General features: G+C 42.1%; 2 protein-coding genes across 2 annotated transcripts in view; both read right to left on the bottom strand.

Moving 5' to 3' along the window:
- The window catches only part of LOC108777878 (Krueppel-like factor 5), a 41,356-nt gene extending 31,027 nt beyond the window's left edge, over positions 1 to 10,329 (bottom strand). Inside the window, exon 1 of the mRNA XM_018544861.1 lies at positions 9,913 to 10,329. Within this exon, the coding sequence (XP_018400363.1) occupies positions 9,913 to 10,329 (417 nt within the window). The remainder of the gene's footprint in view (positions 1 to 9,912) is intronic.
- Positions 10,330 to 16,702: 6,373 nt separating this feature from the next.
- LOC108778067 (uncharacterized) lies at positions 16,703 to 18,020 on the bottom strand. Its single transcript, XM_018545156.1, has 4 exons — positions 17,815 to 18,020; positions 17,326 to 17,621; positions 17,123 to 17,247; positions 16,703 to 17,047 (listed from the first exon to the last, which is right to left on the bottom strand). The coding sequence occupies exons 1-4, from the start codon at positions 17,878 to 17,880 to the stop codon at positions 16,815 to 16,817; spliced, it is 720 nt and encodes a 239-aa protein (XP_018400658.1). The 5' UTR covers positions 17,881 to 18,020; the 3' UTR covers positions 16,703 to 16,814.
- Between the last annotated feature and the right edge of the window lie 369 nt (positions 18,021 to 18,389).

The raw sequence follows: 18,389 nt of genomic DNA, 5'->3' as shown, positions 1-18,389 counted from the left end.
GCTCACGCGCCGAGGTCGCGAGCACGCGAGACGAAGCGAGGCGAGACGAGGTGTAGTGGAGCGAGAGGAAGCGAGGCGAGGCTCTCGTCGAGACTCGCGCGCGGCGCGCACGCGGTCGAGCACCAAGGTTCGCCCGCTGGGCAGTCGAGGCCTCCGGAGCCCGTTTCCGTGTTCCGCGGCAAGGCAGCAGGGTAGGGCAACACAAGAGGGAGACGGAGCATACGTCCAACAAGGGAGGAGAAAGGACCTCGAAGGCCCGGGGCGCCGCGAGCGTAACGGTACATCGCGGAAGAGCGCCGGCGACGACGATAGCGCGCGGATTGCCGCAGCCAGCCAGTCGGCCGGCCGGCCAGTAAAAAAAAAAAAAAAAAAAGAAAAGAACAGGCCTCCTCGAGACTCGTTGGCGGAGGATTGTTATTCTGAACCCCACGTCTCCATCTCGGGAATATCGCGAACTATACCTTCTCGCGAAGATCTTCTCTTTCGCGATCACATATAGATGTCCCGCGGCTCGTTCACGCGAAGATTGATTTTTCTTACGTTGTTAAGCCGCGGCGGGCACGCGACGCGGCGAGGCGATCGAGCTATTAAATTCCGTCTCATTAGTATGAAAAGCATGGCGTCGTTTCACAGTTATTACAGCGGATAGCACGACGCTTTACAATCCGTCCTCGGCGTTAGCTCGCGCAATGCTAATGCCATATACCATGCGGTTGGAACTTCCGTGGTGGCTACAAAGCGCCTCTTTACGCTTTACATTAAGTATGCAATGACACGATGAGCTACGGAGTGTCTACTTCACGTGGTACAACACGCTTATTGTACCTGCACGCACGCCCGATTTCAAAAGAGAAACTCTTTCTCTCCCTTCTTTCTACCTTCCACATACACATCTCGGACCTTCGCGTGGATTACTTCACGCGAAAACCGCGGACAAATGGCGATAAACAGCGCTAAATAACGATAATTTTCCGGCGGTCGACGCGTCGAGGCGCCAGTATTTACGGATATACGTGATACTGCGAAACAAATTTTACGAATCGATGTGAGAATTAAATAGGTTTAAAAATGTGTCTATTTATATTTACACTGAAAAAATAGTATTAATACTATTAATTTATTTAACATTCACTTACGGCAAATAAATATTTACTGAATAAAAAAATGATAGTTAAATCAAATAGTTCTATAAACGTTTAGTAAATATTCAATTAGTATACTAATTCGAACAAATATTTATTACAATTTGATATTTTTCATTGTGTGTAATTCATAAAAAAGTAAAAAATGTTTCAATTATCTAATATCGTTATTGCTTAATTTATGTATTGTATCGAAAGTACGACTGCAGAGCATTCTATCATCGCCTTGTTTTCAGCACGTTTATCTATTTATTTTTTTCAATCAAAAGGGCAAATACGATTGATTGTATCAATAAAGAAATTATTTGCCTTTTACGTGAAAGTGTTTGATTCGCTTTATCGCAAGTATAAATATACTTTTATCGTAATAAAATATTATGCCACATTGGCGCTATCGGATTATGTACTACATGCAACAACCACGAGGCAGGAAAACGATTCTGGGATTTCCGCGAAGTATCTCCGATACATCGACATGAAGATTTTCCTTCTTGACCTGAACTCACGTACGGTTCAAGTTAGCCATGCGTACGAGACGCACGTTGCCGGTAAATCATAGAGGTAAAAGCGCAGAAGACGCAGAAGAGGAAGAACTGAATTTACATAGTCGAATGCAGCAGCCCTGCTAGATTTATTACGCAAAATACGTGATTAGCGTAGATATATTTCGCAAGTTGGTCTGTCTCAACCACAAAACCACACATTTCTTATCATACGGTTTTTTTTTTTAATATATATAATCTGACATTCAATTTAAAATAAAATTTCCATGACAACTTCGGTGCTAAGACGGTTTTACCGAAGTGTCTAAACATTTAGCTAGACACAGATCTGAAAATAATTGTAACCTGAGCTGACTCACAATTGGCATTAGATATGTATTATTCCTTTCCCTTGTAAAAATAATTTTATTGGACCATCAAAATAATTATGTAAGATTCTCAAACTAGTTGCTAGAATGTCAAAATTTTTTGCAACATGTTGCTCATCACGCTTGAGATGGCTACGTAATTATTTAGATGATTCAACAAAGTTATTTTTAACTCTAGCTAATTTTTTTAATATTTCAGCAAAGTCGTTCTTTCTTTTATGTAAATATACAAGAAGACAAAATCGGATATGCATCTTTCATGTCAAAAATAAGCCATTCATATTACTAATCAAATACATTTCTATTGTAATAATAATGAAACAGAGATCCCTTTTTTTTTAACCGCGCGGGGTCACGACTTACAAAATTGCCGTGGCAAAGTATAACTGACGTTCCATTTGCTTATCTAAATTGAAACCCCTAGTAACGAGGGAACCGAGGGAAGGTATAGCGTGATGTTTTCACAGTGGTGGCACTCACGAATTACACGCAGAGACGCACACAGCCGTACCTGTGTAAATGGAGATATCGGTACACAATAATGTTGCCGGAGTAATTTCCTGTCCGAACTAAAGGCAGAGCTTCATTAGTCGGAAAGCATCGCCAGTTCTTCTTTGTATTACAAAAGTCTCCGCGGCTTAGCTGTGCTGTCAATTTTCTGCGCGTACTTTTCGTCTCGAAATGAAGATAAAATAATTGACTAATATATAAAACGGACCTCGTTTCGACTAAGAGATATTAGAATAACGATGAATTGTTACGTGCAAGGTCCTCTTAAAGAGCGAAAGATTGAATGACCGGCGTATGTCGAACGAGTAACGGTCTCTCCGCGGTTTATATTCCTTTTCCATATGCCCCTTAGTAGCTGAAGACGCCCGCGTTGCGGCGCATCCACGATGTTTTAATACCGTGCTCTGGCACTCGATATATCTCCTCCGAAGATAAATCGCACGAGGAAAAATGAATCGAAATCTTACAAGTTTAGTATAAATATTCCGATTACTTTTGTGTTACTTATATGACAGACTTTTGCCCGAAAGTAAAATATACCGGAGGTATAAGTAAGAAGTACGTTATACAATTATTATAGAAATCCAGTCAAGTGATTATACCTTACAGTAAAATAAATTATACTATTCTCAAGATTGTAAGCAGGAACGTTTCTCAAAATTTACTTTACAAAATGTAAAAAGTATCTCGTACGATAGTCGCTCATTCACCAGTAAAGCAAATTTTACATAAATACGCGCCTGTCAATTCCATATTTATTAGAATTCCAGTTCATATTACTTTATATTTTTCTTCATGCAAACGCGAAATTTTCAAGACTGAAATATTAAAGCATTTTCATTCTTAAATCACATGCAATTAAATATTCAGCAAAGTTTCGTAAAATTAAGTTTTAGAAACAGACGAGATGTCATTTGATTTCATATACATTTTACTTTTCCAGCATCTTACAATTAGTTTAATATTTCTAATGATATTATACAAAAAGCTGCAATCGTAAACTTTCCCTTAAACTCGCGCAGAATGAAAAATCTTATTAAAATTAAGGCAGGGATATCCGGACTACCCCCGAGTACACGCCGGTAATCGTTGGGCGCGCTCGTATTTTTCACGCTTCGCGACGCGCGTCATATCTGTTTCCTGGCGATCGTAAGCGAGCAGTGTACACGACTGTTAACTACCGAAACGCTTTAATAATACAAAAGCTTGACAGAGAATCGGTGGCAATTTCGCATAACGAAGCGCGACCATTATCATATGACGTGATTCGGATTTTCGATAAACTTCACGCGCGCGGCATAATAATTTATAGCGGATAAAAATATAAAGATCACGATTCGATTGTAAAATACCGAAGAAATAAAAAAAGGAAAATATTAATAAAAACATGTCATTCATAATTATGTCGTTCGTATATAACTTAATCCACTGCTAAGCGATAAAATCGCGTATCTATTAAGTCGATTATATTTCAATTATAATTCCAAGTCTTTTTGTCATCGATTGAATTTATTGTTTAACCGACTAAGGTCCATTTCGATTAACTTTGATCGACGATTAGATTCTTTAGAATTGATCAATCACATTTGTCGTTTCGCTTAACGACAGATGCGATTGGTCGATTCCAATGGATCATATTATATCGATTAAAGTTAATCGGAGTTGGTCGAAATGGCTCTAAGGATGTGATCTATTTGACGTTCACAACACTCACGAGCATTATTTGTCCTTGTTTAACACTCGATAAACTACAAGGATAAAATGAACGTCGTGAGAGTCAAGTGAAACACACCCTGAAAAAGGAAGCTAATATAATCGTCATGTATAAATATAGAAAACAATTTTATAATAACGTCCGATAATGAGAAACATTTCTGTGGTTATAATATCGAATTTCATCAAATATCAGACAACAATATTGATATAGAATTCGCCATTAGTGGCAAGTTAATTTCAGAACGTAAATGCGTACACGACTCGGTACATGATTTTCATACACATAGAATTGATCGACAATGCCGCTATATGATAGGGTGTGCGCCTTTACGCACAGTTTCTGTACGAACGTACAAATCTACCATGGCGATCCGTGAACAATAACTCTTCCTCCACTCTCGGCATTTAATGGCCGGCCATCTATTTATCGTGGAGGAAGAGGAAGCGGCTGATGGGTAGATAGGTCGAGCGTTTTGTAACTAATTTCGCGAGTAAATTGTCCGTAACATTGGTTTGGTGCACTCGGACTAAACTAACGATAGCTAACCGGGGGCTGGAACTGTGTCGGCGTGCCAACGCGTGAATCCTGTATTGTACTCCGATCAGGATTTCGAACCGATGGATAATTTCAGTCGCAACATTTCAATGTGAATACAAAAGATGATCTCTCTCTTTCTCTCTCTGTAGTATGATTAGCAATTCAAGCTAAAGCTCTAAATACATCAAATCAAAATCATTTTAAACCTCCGATGATATTTGACGCAAATTAAAAATATTTGACTTTACTCGATTTTATAACAAACGCTCATAACGTTTATATTGTGATTAATCATCACTTGTTACGAATACATGAACAATGTAGAAATTGACGATACTTTATTAATGATAACAAGATAATCTCCATCCTTTCCATGCTTCAATCTTTACAAATAGCGTTTAGTCGATATCTGGAGGAAGGAATGGCAATTTCTACAAAGCCGCGATTACGCAGTTACCATTACGTGGACGCTGTGAGCTACTTGATGATTATCGGAGAAAACAAAGTAACGTAAAAGGGAAAATTGCAACTGCTGCATACTTATGGAAATATACAATGTGCTCGAGCGTAAATAATAGGGACACGGTAGCAAGTAACGATATTTGCGGGTGTTTAATGCATACGTTTTGCGCACGTTCCGCATATTTCTACATTCGTTTAGAATTTGGAATATTCTGTCGACGTAAACTTTACAGGCAACTTCAAGCTAGCTCCAACAATACCCAATAATATTGCGAGAAAGAGAAGAGGAGAAAAAAGGAGACGCGTATGAAAAGAGCGAAAAAATTACAGTCTTTTCCAATTCAAGATAATATTGACGTTTTATTTATCGATTAAATAATTTTCATCAGCACAATAATTTGTGTAATGCATTAAAAAGACTATAAAATGCTTTTAGATTATTTCTGTTTTCTATAATACTAATTGACACTTTCTGTTATATAACTACTGTAATGTAGCGTAATTAATCCTCATGTCTCGTCCTCTTTCAAAGAGTTAACTGTACTCTTGGAAATAACAACAATAAAAAAGGATAGAAAGAATGTAACGGGGATAAAAAGTTTGCTCTTTTTGCGCAAATCCCATTGTTGAAGCACATGATCCGACCGCAATCGACCCCAAGTGAGTGCAAGTATAGAACGTAAGTAACTGCACGCCCACAACGTTCGCGATTCGACGTGAGTCACTGGCTACGAGCTGGATAATATGACGACGGGTCGAAGAGTTCTTCGGAATCATAGAAAACATCGGGGGAAAGGGTCAATTACATCTCGATATACAGTAAGTCTGACTCCTTATATTCGCGTCGATCTGAACTGTCATTCTGTCCTACATTCCTGTCGTGCGTCAAAAATTTTTCATCGAAAATAAAAAAAGAGTTTGTAATAAACTTTGAAAATATACTCTCTAAATTCTTTGAAAGTAAACCACCAAAAGAATAAAGTCTCTTTCCAAAAGAGAGAAAATTCTCTTACTTTTTCAAGAGTGACAGAATTTTCATTCTTTTGGAGTGAGATTTCACTCCAAAGAATTAAGAGGACATAGTAACGTGTGGTGAAAAAAATTTAAGGATGAGACTAACACAAAAACTGTGCAAATAATAATTATTATAAAGCAATATATCAAAAAATGTGTATATCTGTAATGCGAGAAATTGCAATAAAGCAATTCTTGCGAGCCGTTATAACGTTTCATTACAAGATAAAAAATTGTTGCCAGTCGGTAGAAATAAACCAAGCGACGCGAACAATATTAGCGTCGTATTTTCGGTTAGGTCATCATCTCCGCTCGATGTTAATCGCGCTTCTGCTTTTCCTCTCCGTCTCCCCTGCTTGTATTTGTACAGCGACTGAAATAATCGGCGATGGAACGGTAATCGTACGCAGTTTTGAAACGAAGGGCGGTGAACCGTGGAAATGGTTCGTCCGGTGGTGGTTGGGATGTCCTTTCTGGCTCGAGCAGCACAATAATCGTGGATTTCCGTCCGCTTATTATCTTACACGCGTCACAATGCGTTTAGATTGCGTCGGGGGTATCGGCTAATTACCGGTCGCGATTTAGTCGAGCGTCCCCGCCTGCCGACGACGGCGTGAGACCCAGATGTGTATATCGAGCTCTTATACTGAAGAAAATTGTAATTGAAGAATGTAAGAAAAGTCTAAGCGAGAATACACAAATATATGAGTATAGTAAAAAAAAATTTTTTAATGTAGATGTACGATACTATATTTAGAATACACATGAAAAACAATTTTGCTGAAGTATCTAAAGTTTGAATATTCTCTAAATTCTTTGGAATGGAATTTCACTCTAATGAGTGAAGATTGAATCTTGAAAAATTCATTATCAATCTTTAAGAGTTGGATTTCACTCTCCAGAGTGACAATTCACTCTAAATATTTTAAAGAGTAAATAGGTAAAGATCTGAAAATAATTTTGTTAACCAAAACAAGAGAGAGAGAAAGAGGAAAATCAAACATGAGGAGTAATGCTGCGAAAAGTTGTAACATGTTCTAATAATCAACTTGAGTATTTTACACAATTATTTTGATAATCCAACAAAATTATTTTCAGATGTCTATCTGGCTAAATTTCGAGATGCTTCAACGAAATTTTTTCCTTATAATATTCACAATATTTCTAATGAATAATATTTTTTAATTCTGATTTCGGGTCCTTCAAATGTAATTTCATTAATCATATTATTTTTAATTTTAATGTAAGAAAATATTAGAATAATGTATTGCATACATAAAAAAATCATATAATTATATTACACGATGAAAAAATACAGGCCGAAAGTAAAATTTTGGATGAATTATCAAAAATTTCATCCATTATCGGACAAAATTGATTCCTTTAGACTTGAACACACAATTTCGGGAGGAAGTGTAATACTTTCGTATGATTTTACGGGACAGAAATGCCAATGTCTTTCGTAAATAAAAAGTATATCTCCTTCGCGATTGTTATAACATCCAGTCGTTTCGTTTTAAACACTATCGATATTTGACGGCGAATCGTGGTTTTATACGTCAAAACACGGTATCCAGGAGTCGATAACGGTATCAAAAAACCGGTTTCCGATTAAAGTAAATAGGTGCTCGTTGTGCAAAATTCGTAGACCGGCTTTTCGTCTCGGCCGGGAGAGACTGAAACGTCGCGCGTGCCTTTTCTCTTTTGATAACATCGCGAACAGAAAACTTTCCATATTTGATTGATCGATTTCGATCTCAGTAATCAATTTATAATTCGCGTAAAATCATTTATGTATGAAAGAAGAAACGAGAAAAGCTACATACAGAGGAAGTATATAATACATCTCGGTTTCTTCTGAGATATTTAACAAGAACTAATATCGCGCGAGAACAAATTCGATACCGACGCGCTTTCGCAAATCGCATCAAGACGATAAGAACATATACAGGCACCTTCCGAAATAAAAACTGGATATCTTTCTTTTCGTTATTATTCGCTAGATACATAAATTGTTAAGAAGTCCAAAAAAAAAAAAAAAAACACAACAAAGAAAGGCATTCCTCGACATATTTTTCGTTGAAAAAAATTGCCCTCGAACTGGTACAAAAGAAAACTGCAATAAGAACGATTTATCGGTGGCTTTTTTTGGAACACCCTGTGTATACGGCCAACAAATTCATTAACGAAATAGCGGTCTTTACGAAAATCCTGAAGCCTTAACGACAAGCGAAACGGCCTTCGTAATGTGAAAAGTACACGCTCTCGTTCGTGGCGTGAGAGATCGCACGGACGTAGGCACGCACGCACGCACGCACTCACTCACTCACACGTGTGCCACATAGATAACTTCCTTCGTAAGGTAGAAGAGAGGCGTACGACGCGTGTGCCAGACGGACGGCGCGGTATCAAAGGATATTTACCCTGTCAACAGCGTGGCTTTACGTGACGGAGACGCCGCCACGTCTATAAGGGGAGAACGTACTCACTCGTACCGAGATAATAGTAATGGGTATTATTACTCCGCTCTATTATTTTACGATCTAGCGCTTCCCGGGAATTGATACATTATCGCGAAGCGCTGCGCCGCGCGGAGCCGAAACGAGCCGTGCGCGATTGACGAATGATTAAGAACGTAAATAATCATCATTTTTCCGAGATCCACTATCTATAACCACTCGATATATCGCCGATGTAAATCACACCGACGCGTTAATGGGAAATCGATAACGGCCGCGAATAAAAGCAAATCGCATTAATCATGGTACTTGAGTTAAATTTCAAATGTAATGAGCAGAATTAAGTATCGATTCCTACCGAGTTTTTCTTCCAAGGCGTATACCCGATAATCAATATATCCGGCGAAATATTAACAGCTGCAACATTACGCCTGGTTGGAAACCTATAATCTCAGATTTACGATTAAAATCTGCCTCGGTCAGCTGAAAGTGACACGTGTGCGGTCGCGTAGATATTTCGGTCTATTGTATCTAAAAAAAGAAGCGAGAATCGAATAATTCTCTCAAGCCGCGATTACCAAGCGAGGTTCAATAGAGAGATATTACTGTTTAATTAAACCGACATTTGCATCATGGATGTCGCATACCAAGTTGAGTTACGCTTAATTAACCGAAGATTCGTCTTGTGCCAGGAATACAAAAGTCGTGACATAAATAGACTCCGGTGTAATTTTCTTGACTGAACTACTAATCGCTGCTAATGGATTCATTCGATTTCCTTCGATCGAGACTCAGAGAGATCTTTCTTCCGATGCATTATTTAATTCCAGAAGCAACGAGGGAAAACTCACTCTTATTTTTTTCCTCGACAGCTTTGAGTTATTCGTTCATTAATCAATTCCGTACACGATGTGTGTGATATTCCACAATGTTAAAATTTATTTCATATTATGTGCGAACTTATAATTAAATACGTACACACGCGTGTGTGTGTGTGTGTGTTTTAGTTTCACACAATACGACAATTTTGCATTTCGGTATCAAAGAGATGAGAGATAAACATCAATCTTAATTTAATTGTCCCTTATCTTTTTCCACTTCTTAAAAGTAGAAGAAGATAAAATAAGAGACAAGTTAAATCAAGATTAAAGTTAACCTACATTGTCCGCGTTTCCAGATAACTTCGCCCAGACTATTTACCTGCATCTGTAGCCACGAGTAGTCGATGTAGGCGGTGGTGGTGGCGGTGACAGCCCCGGTGATCCCGGTAGACGTCGTCGACGAGATCTGCTGCCAGGTGTCCTGTGCGTTGCATCCGAGTACCGTCGACCCGAGGGGTCCGTCGGGTTGGGCCCGATCGGGCACTATCTGGTCGGCGGCGTACTGAGCGGCGTAGGACGGCTGGATCGTCGGCGGCTGGACGCCGACGGCGGACGGTAAACCGGGCAGAGACGCCGGATGAGGGTGCTGCGTAACCCCCGTGGTGGCCGCGGCACCGGCGGGCAGACAGCACACGCTCGCGTCCATCCGTGGCGGCGGAGAGTCGTAAAAACGTAGCTGCTCCGGCTCCGACTCCCGTGTCGTCGTCCTGCCGAGGGTTAATCCTCGCGGCACCATCCAACCCTCCGACCGTTGCCGCTCGCGCCGTGATATCCACCGGCCGACGGCTGAGAGGATCGATTCGCGCGGATCCTCGCGGATCCCTCCTCCTCCGACTGTTTAAATCTTTCGCGATCGTTCTTCTTCAGGTCGATCGAGGTAGAGGAGGACAGCGCGGCGGTACTATAACCATTTTCCGCGGAGACGCAGCGAAGGTTGCATGGGATTCCTCCGAGGATTAATTTTCAAACTTATACCATCCAATCACACTCGTTCTCGTGCGTTCCTTATCCGCCGATGATCGTCACTCTGGTTCTCGGGGACAATAATATCCGGATAGATCGTGATAGAAGACGGAACATCACTTGTACCGTATACTCACGCAATGTCACTTTGATTCGCGATATCCGATGATACTCGGCGATCACGACAGTCACGTATATCGGAACCGCGTTGACGTCCCGCGCGTCGAATCCAAGGAATTCCGTGCGCGGAACACTATCCCGCACCAGGCTGCCGAGTGCCCGTCGAATGTCGTTGCGAGCATCGCGTCCCGTAAAAGAATAGCGGCGCGTTCACTATACGATTAGTCCAAGTTACTTTTCCTCGTGAGAAAGAGCAGTCCGATCGGCGACGTCGTCGTCGTTGCCGTCGTCGCCGACGCCGCCAACGCGCCGCTGTCTGGGACGTCACTAACGCGAGCAGGGAGAAGCATTCGACTCCGATTACGAAATGAAAACACGAGTCACTGACGATACTCTCCGAGTTCTCGCGGTGACGCGTTTCCCAAACGGAGACATCGGGTAAGTTCGAAACTAGCTCGATGCGACGTTCACGTGGAGGACTGGCGATGAAATTCCTCCGTCAGGAGAATGCCTCTCCGAGAAATCGGCATCATCGATCGATGGGACGTACCTCTTCCCGACGATCGCCTTCGTTTTTCCCGCGAACGGTCACCTGTCGGACAAAACACTTTCGTCAGCTCGCAGCCGGCACTCGCGGACAAATCGGACGTACGGCGTGAAATTTAAATTTTCGCGAGGCTCCAGGCGGGTGTTTCGGGAAGGACGAAACGCGCGCGCGTTCGCGAGCGATCGTGGTCGACCGCCACAAGATCCGCGAAATGACGTTTCTCGACGGTGACAGCGCGCACTCCCGTTAACGCGTTGACGTGCGCGCGCGCGTGCGGAGGACCACGAGGATGAGGGCGGAGAGAGAGAGAGAGAGAGACTTACGATAAGGCAAGGGTGATGACGGTGGCGAGGGAGGGTATCGATGGTGGTGGTGGCAGTGGAGGTGGAGGTGGTGGCGGTGGTGGTGGTGGAAACGGATGATGATACGGTGGCGAGGGTGACGGATGAAACTGGCGCGCACACAACTCTTGAACTGCGCTCGCGTATACCGTCCGCGGTGCGCACGCGCATGCGTGGATGCGTGTCGTCAAGGCAACGGTTCCAGAGTAACTGCTTATAGCGAACGCAGCCCTCCGCGGCGCGAGTGTGTCGCTACTCGCTGTCTCTCTCCCTCGTACATTCCCGATCTCGCGCGCGCCTGGCTCACGCCCCGGGCGCGACCGATTCGAGCGGTCTAGGCGGCCATCGAGCGCGCACGCCCCCGTCCTGACACCGCGAGCGCCTCTCACTCCCTCTCTCTCTCTCTCTCTCTCTCTCTCTCTTTCTCCGCTCTCGCGTCGAGTATTCATCCACACACACACACACACTTTCCCCCTCCCGCATATAATGTCCTACCCTCCTCACTCACCTTCGGTCTCCTACGATTCTGCCGTCTCGATCGAGCGAACGCGCTCCGCAGATCATCGCGTCCTTTTTCCGCACAACTCGCGCGTCTCGTCTCGGCGATTATCGACGTGAGCTATCGAGGGTCTCTCTCCTACCTCCGCCGACTTTGGCACACTTCTCTCAACGTGTTGCCCTCCTGTGTCCTCTTCTCCTGATTTCTCCCCCGCTCCGCCGCCGTCTCGCGATTACTTTCTTCGATCGCGTATTTTGAGCGAATACGCATCCCTCGAACGCACACCCCCGCCGCCGTCTGAACCCTACATGTCGAGACGCGGGCGAATTTTGAATTCACGCGAGAACGAATCGCGACACGCGCGCCACGTCACGTGACTGGCGTCCAGCGCGCGCGCGACTCACCCTGGCCGGCGCGAAATAACGACCGGTTTGAAAGAGTGGCGTAATAATTAATTTTGAAACAATACCACATGATGTAACTAAACCGTCGCAAACGCCTTGACACGTAAAAGAGCTGCACCCTGTATCTATATAGATATCACGTGACTGTTGGTTGAAAACATTCGAAATTGTATCTTTATTTTTATATTTATTTGACATCGCATAGCTGTGTTTATCTTAATTTCATGTATTTCCTGCAAAATCCCTGCGATGCTAAACAGCAGAGCTCTGCAGGGTCACGATTGCTGGTGCATAATTTTGTGTTTTGAGCCATTTATTATGCCGTTATAAAGTAATACGTATAACAAGTTCGATCACGCACCTAACTTTCTCCCAACGAAAATGGAAGGCTGCATTGGGGATTTTTGCATGGACAAACTGATCGTACGCCGTTTTCAACGCGAAACGAAAGGATTCAGGAGCAATTATAAGAACGCGACGAAGAGTCTAGAATTAAAAAGATGCGAATGCGTTTTAATCTTCGCGTTTGTCCTTTTTCTTCGTATATTTTCTTACATACTTGCGCTCGTTTCTCCCAGATTAACTTTAATCTCGGTTTAATATTTGCTTATTATCTCTCTTTAATTCTATACTAAAAAAAATGGTTGAACCTGAAACACGTACGTATATCGTAAACGAACCAACACACATATTTTCATAAATGTTAAAATAAACAAATTTGAGGGCATATATTCTAGTTATGGTAATTCGACACTTTTGGTTGCATGGATTCTGATGGAAATACTTTTGATTGAAAAATAACCAGATTATTTAATTATGATAAACCAGAAAATCTATTTAGTTCTACACCAATATTTCTTTAACCGGTTTATGTGTCACGTTAATCCAATCATGCCCTTTTTCTCTTGTAGTCATAATAACTTGCTTATAGATATTAAATATATTATTACTACATACACACTAATGAAACTCTAACCGGTTAACTCGATACCTACGTGTTTTGGTTGAGTACCCCAAAATGTTTGATTACAATCATTAGAAATTCTATTTACTGCCATATCAATATTCACTCAGCATATCTCATTAATTTAACCACGACAGTTTTTTTTTTTTTTCATGAAAGAATTTGGGGAAAAATTAAGGAGCAAATTAAATCGACATTAAAATTAATCTACATTATGATTTGTCTAGTGTAAAAAAATATATTTAATTGAAAATAATAAGAAAAACAAAACAAGTCCAACAATCTATATATTACTCGTCGACTATCCTCCCCCTTGGATTGAAAAGTCTCGTTTCTAGTTTGGCGGTCTGCCTTAACAAAATCCTGATTACGCCTATGGGTGAATTAAATCGATTATTAAGTCTGAAAACGGGTCTCGTGATAAATCTGTGTTTACGGATGCCCGAGAGAGATCGCGCGTTAACGAAGTTAAGCGTTAATCGTATTCCGCAAATCGCCGCGACTCGATCAGTCCAGAATGCGCGAGCGACGCGCTTCTCGCGCGATATCAGTGCGCGTCCATAATGCGATCGCATAATACACGAAGAAGCGGACGCATGCATCTCTGCGCGCTCTCTCTCTCTCTCTCTCTCTCTCCCTCCTCCCTCATCCCCCATCCACCCGCCGGCGCGCCTCTCCTCTCCTCTCCTCGCCCTCCCTCTTCCTCGCGACCGCGACGAGGCAGAAAGGTTCCCTTTCTCTTTAGATTGTGAAACGATTTTCTATCGCGGCGCTTTAGCTCCGCGCGGCGCGGATTTATTATATATGCAATGGGTTACGCAAATTACGACAAAGTGCAAATATTTCACATGACCTGCACCTGCGTGACTCCCCTTTCTACACGTGATCGTTTAACCAGGCACGTGAATCGTGACGCGCGCGCGCGCGACGTTGTGTATATATATATACACACACACACACACACACACACAAACACGTATATGGCAACGCTCGAAATTCCGACGAGAGTTTCCTGGGAGATTCAGAAGTAATCCCTCCGAAATGTACGCAATACAGCGCGAATTACATTCCTTACGCCCGACCGAGGGAGACGTTTCCTGGGAACTGGATTACTTCGAGAAAGATATAATGAACGCCGAGTAACTTACGAGTTTCGGAAATCCTTCTCTCCTCTCTCGTCTTGTAAAGACGCGCCTGTGCAACATCATTAAGTAAACCACGACGTGATCGCAAACGCTCGGGCAAGTTTGCTTTCCAAATTTGAAATTAACTTGCAATACGACGATAAAGAAAATAATGTACGACTCGCGATGCTTGTAAACGAACAATGAGCGCTTAATGTCTCCGTTTTTCCTTAGAGTTTACTGTAATTACTTTCATGGTACGCCGTTGGTAAAGTAATGGAATAATTATGAGGCAGAGAGTCGTGTATACGTAAATACAGAGTTCGCGGGAGAACATTAAATTACCGTAATTTAGAGAAATTAATGCGAAAGGCTATTTATCGATAGACGAAGAGAATGACAAGTTTGCGTGATAAAACGCAATGACAGCGGGACATGTCATCGAGTTCAGAATTAAAAATGACCCCCGGCCGAGACCCAGGTGGAACACACACAGTCATATAATTAAGTCATAATATTTATGATATCATGGGATGTCATCGTCGTGTCATTTGATATACTTAAAGCTGAACTTATAAGTGACTAATAAGGTCACGATGATATTATATGTCTTAGATCCAGTTTCACAAATCACGATTAATCGTGGTTCGACCTCTATTCCTTATTATCTCTTTTTAATTCTAGAATTGGAAAGAGACGAGAAATATGTTGTGAGTTGCGAAACTGGGCCTTAATGATATCATGACTTGTGTGTGTTCTATTTGCGGAAAACCGGCTCGCGCGGGACACTCTCGGGACAATACGGGACAGCGAGCGCGCGCGCGCGAGCGAACAAATGACGAGCACGGCTGACCGGTCAGAATTTAGCCGCGAGACGCAGCGCAGGGGTACCGCTCGCGCGCCGCTCTCCCCACCTACGTCCCCCGCGGAAGCGACGCGACTTATGAATGGGAGTAGTACTCGCGCCCATTGGTCGCGCCCGATAGCCAATGGCTGTCGACTCGCATTCGCAAGCACGGCGCGCGCGGGCAAGTAAAGCGAAACGTATAATAAAGTGTATGTGCATGCACGATGTTACTCTTTGTATGTATATAGGATACTACGTCGAGAATACAGCGAGCGACAACGAGAAGATCGAGAAGAGATACCGAAGTAAATCAACCGGATCCTATTAATACCGTGCCGTGCTACTGACTTTTCTGCAAAAATTACTAATCGTGCGAAATCGCTTTAAATCGTAACTCAAACCCCGGAGAGACCTTTGAAAGCGGCTGGGAAACGCGGCGAGCGCTTATATTACGCTCTTGTATTATTGCCTCGCCGTTTATCTATTTTATCTTATAATTACGTAAATAATTACTATCGCCGTTTTTCTTTTTATCGTACGACTCTCTCGCCGAGGATTTCGCATGAGCCGAGCGAGAATCGCGCTTATCGCGCGGGAATCGCGGATAGATAACGTCGGGCGAACACGAAGTGAATCGGTTGCGCGTGAAAAGGCGCGAAAGGCGTTTACGAGTCACAACTCGACCCGAAGGCAAGAACGGCAATTCCAATTTCTCCGGCACACGGCGATTATAAGTCGCTCGATGACAAGAGGGTGGCGCGAGATAATCGCTCTCGCGAGCAATGCGCGAGGAAAATGTATAACGACTTCGGCGAGTCGATGCAAATCGGGACGCGAGTCGTACGACAAATACCGAACGGCAATTATCGGCTAACTTATGGAAAGTATAGGGAACGAGCGCGCGCGGCGACGGGCTCTTATGACAGGGAAGTGAGCGAGGTTTCTATCCTGGGTACGTCAAGGTGACACAACACGGCAGGGATGACACCATAGCCGGGATGACGGTGACGCGAGAGCGCCCTGCTTTGTGAGGCAGCCGCGTTTATACCCGCGCATTTATGGCCTGGCGTCATCTATCAATTAGCCGCTTCATAGCCGTTTGTGTCTCACCGCTATCTCGCGAGATTGTGACTCAATTATGAGTGGTAGTACACGAGTTACATCGCGCATTTCCATCTAAGCTCGTGAATCATTCAACATGTCGCACTTGGACGACAAGAATGCGGTATTTTCGTCGCGCGCAGAGTTCGATTGTTGCGCAAACGTGATTTATATATCGTTTTTATTTTATTCATATTTAGTAAAATTCAAACTTTCTTATCACATTTGCCATCTACGTATTCATATGTACACATATAGTATCCGCAATACGCGGAGATTAACAAATATATATACGCTGACAAAATTCAATTTTAACCCCACACGTCACCGTATTTAGTTTTCTCCTGCATTGGTGACTGACTGCTGGTTGTAGGAACTTGTTCGCTTGTCTCTCTCTTTACTGGAAGCTCTCTAGTTTTAGGAGTATACCACTGTTTATTTTTGTTGTAGAACTCATCTCTATTATTATGCCTCAATTCTTCATAACTGACGCCTTTTTGCAGATTTACCGGTTCGGACAAATCCGTGTCCTCGGAGAAATCGCCTTTAAACATAATTTATTCAGTTATTTATCATCACGCAGTGGTAGAAAATTGAACGATAATTTTTAACAACTCACTGTTGTCTGGATTGATACTAGAAAACGTATCGTATGAATTCATTGGTGGATAATCGTCGAACACTATTCCTGGTTCTGTCGGGCTCTGACCATCTGGTTGAGGACCTTTATAATATAATTTCTCTCTACAAACAAAGATCAATAAGACCTAGCTTCGATAAACGTAAATAAACACAGGTAATTGTGTTTTCCGAAAGTAATACCCATGAGGAGAAATGTTTCCAAAATAGCCCTGCGAATCCATAATTCTGTCTCGGAGAGTACTGTTCGGCATGGAAGCGACTTTCGCTAGACACATTTTGGCAGCGCCTATTCTAGCTGTCACCAGACCTACCACGCCACTAGCTACCGCAACGTATTTGGCATTTGCGCGAAATGGAGTCATCTTACATATCCCATATCCTATGGCTGCAGAGATGATCGTTGGCGCGAGGATACTCGTGTTTTTCATACATTGACGTAAAGCATTTATCTCTTCTGGCATCAACTCCAGTCCTCCCTGCAATTCGCACGATTACGATTAGATTCGAGATAATTTCTATTACATATGTTACGAATAAATAAAATACACGTATAAAGTAGTAAAAAAATTATCGTCTTGTCCTTTAATCTTAATCAAATACAGGCAATACATATTTATATTTTTCGATTATAAATCATAAATCTTATACATTAAACACTGAGATCCTAACCTGTTGTTGCTTTCCATACTTAGGATAACTCGGTTGCTGTACGTCCGTTATTACGGCACTCGTCATGTTTCGCGAGTATTCCGGTAGAAATTCACTCGAACATTAAATTCCAAAAAATCTATATCTCGTGGCTTATTATACAGCAAGCACCAAAAAAATACTTCGAGCGTAAACAATAATATACGATTATATATATTATTTGATAATTCGTGATAACCATGCAAAATTGAGATGCTGGTGCTATCTATGATCTATGCAGCTTACTAGCTGCGCGTGATTTAACGTTCAAACAGGTTCCTTCTTTACCTATTCTTGATAAAAATACGCTCGCTAAAATTATACAAATATATATAATACTTTCCAGAGTTTCTCTCATTACGTATAATATGTATATATAATTTATAATTATTCTTATAATAAAATTAAAAAATTATGTATATAATAAGATATGTATCTGAGTTGTCTTTAAACAAAACCACTTTTCAATTATTCCGTGCAAACGGAAATTTTCTTTCTACTACTCTTTTCTTTCATTGTTATGTATACATATACTTTAATGATTTTTGTAATAAAAT

Source organism: Cyphomyrmex costatus, unplaced genomic scaffold, assembly GCF_001594065.2.
Source record: "Cyphomyrmex costatus isolate MS0001 unplaced genomic scaffold, Ccosl1.0 scaffold474, whole genome shotgun sequence".
In the NCBI taxonomy this organism is placed as follows: domain Eukaryota; kingdom Metazoa; phylum Arthropoda; class Insecta; order Hymenoptera; family Formicidae; genus Cyphomyrmex; species Cyphomyrmex costatus.
Note: the sequence above shows the minus strand (reverse complement) of the source record. Positions and strands in the feature narration are given on the sequence as shown.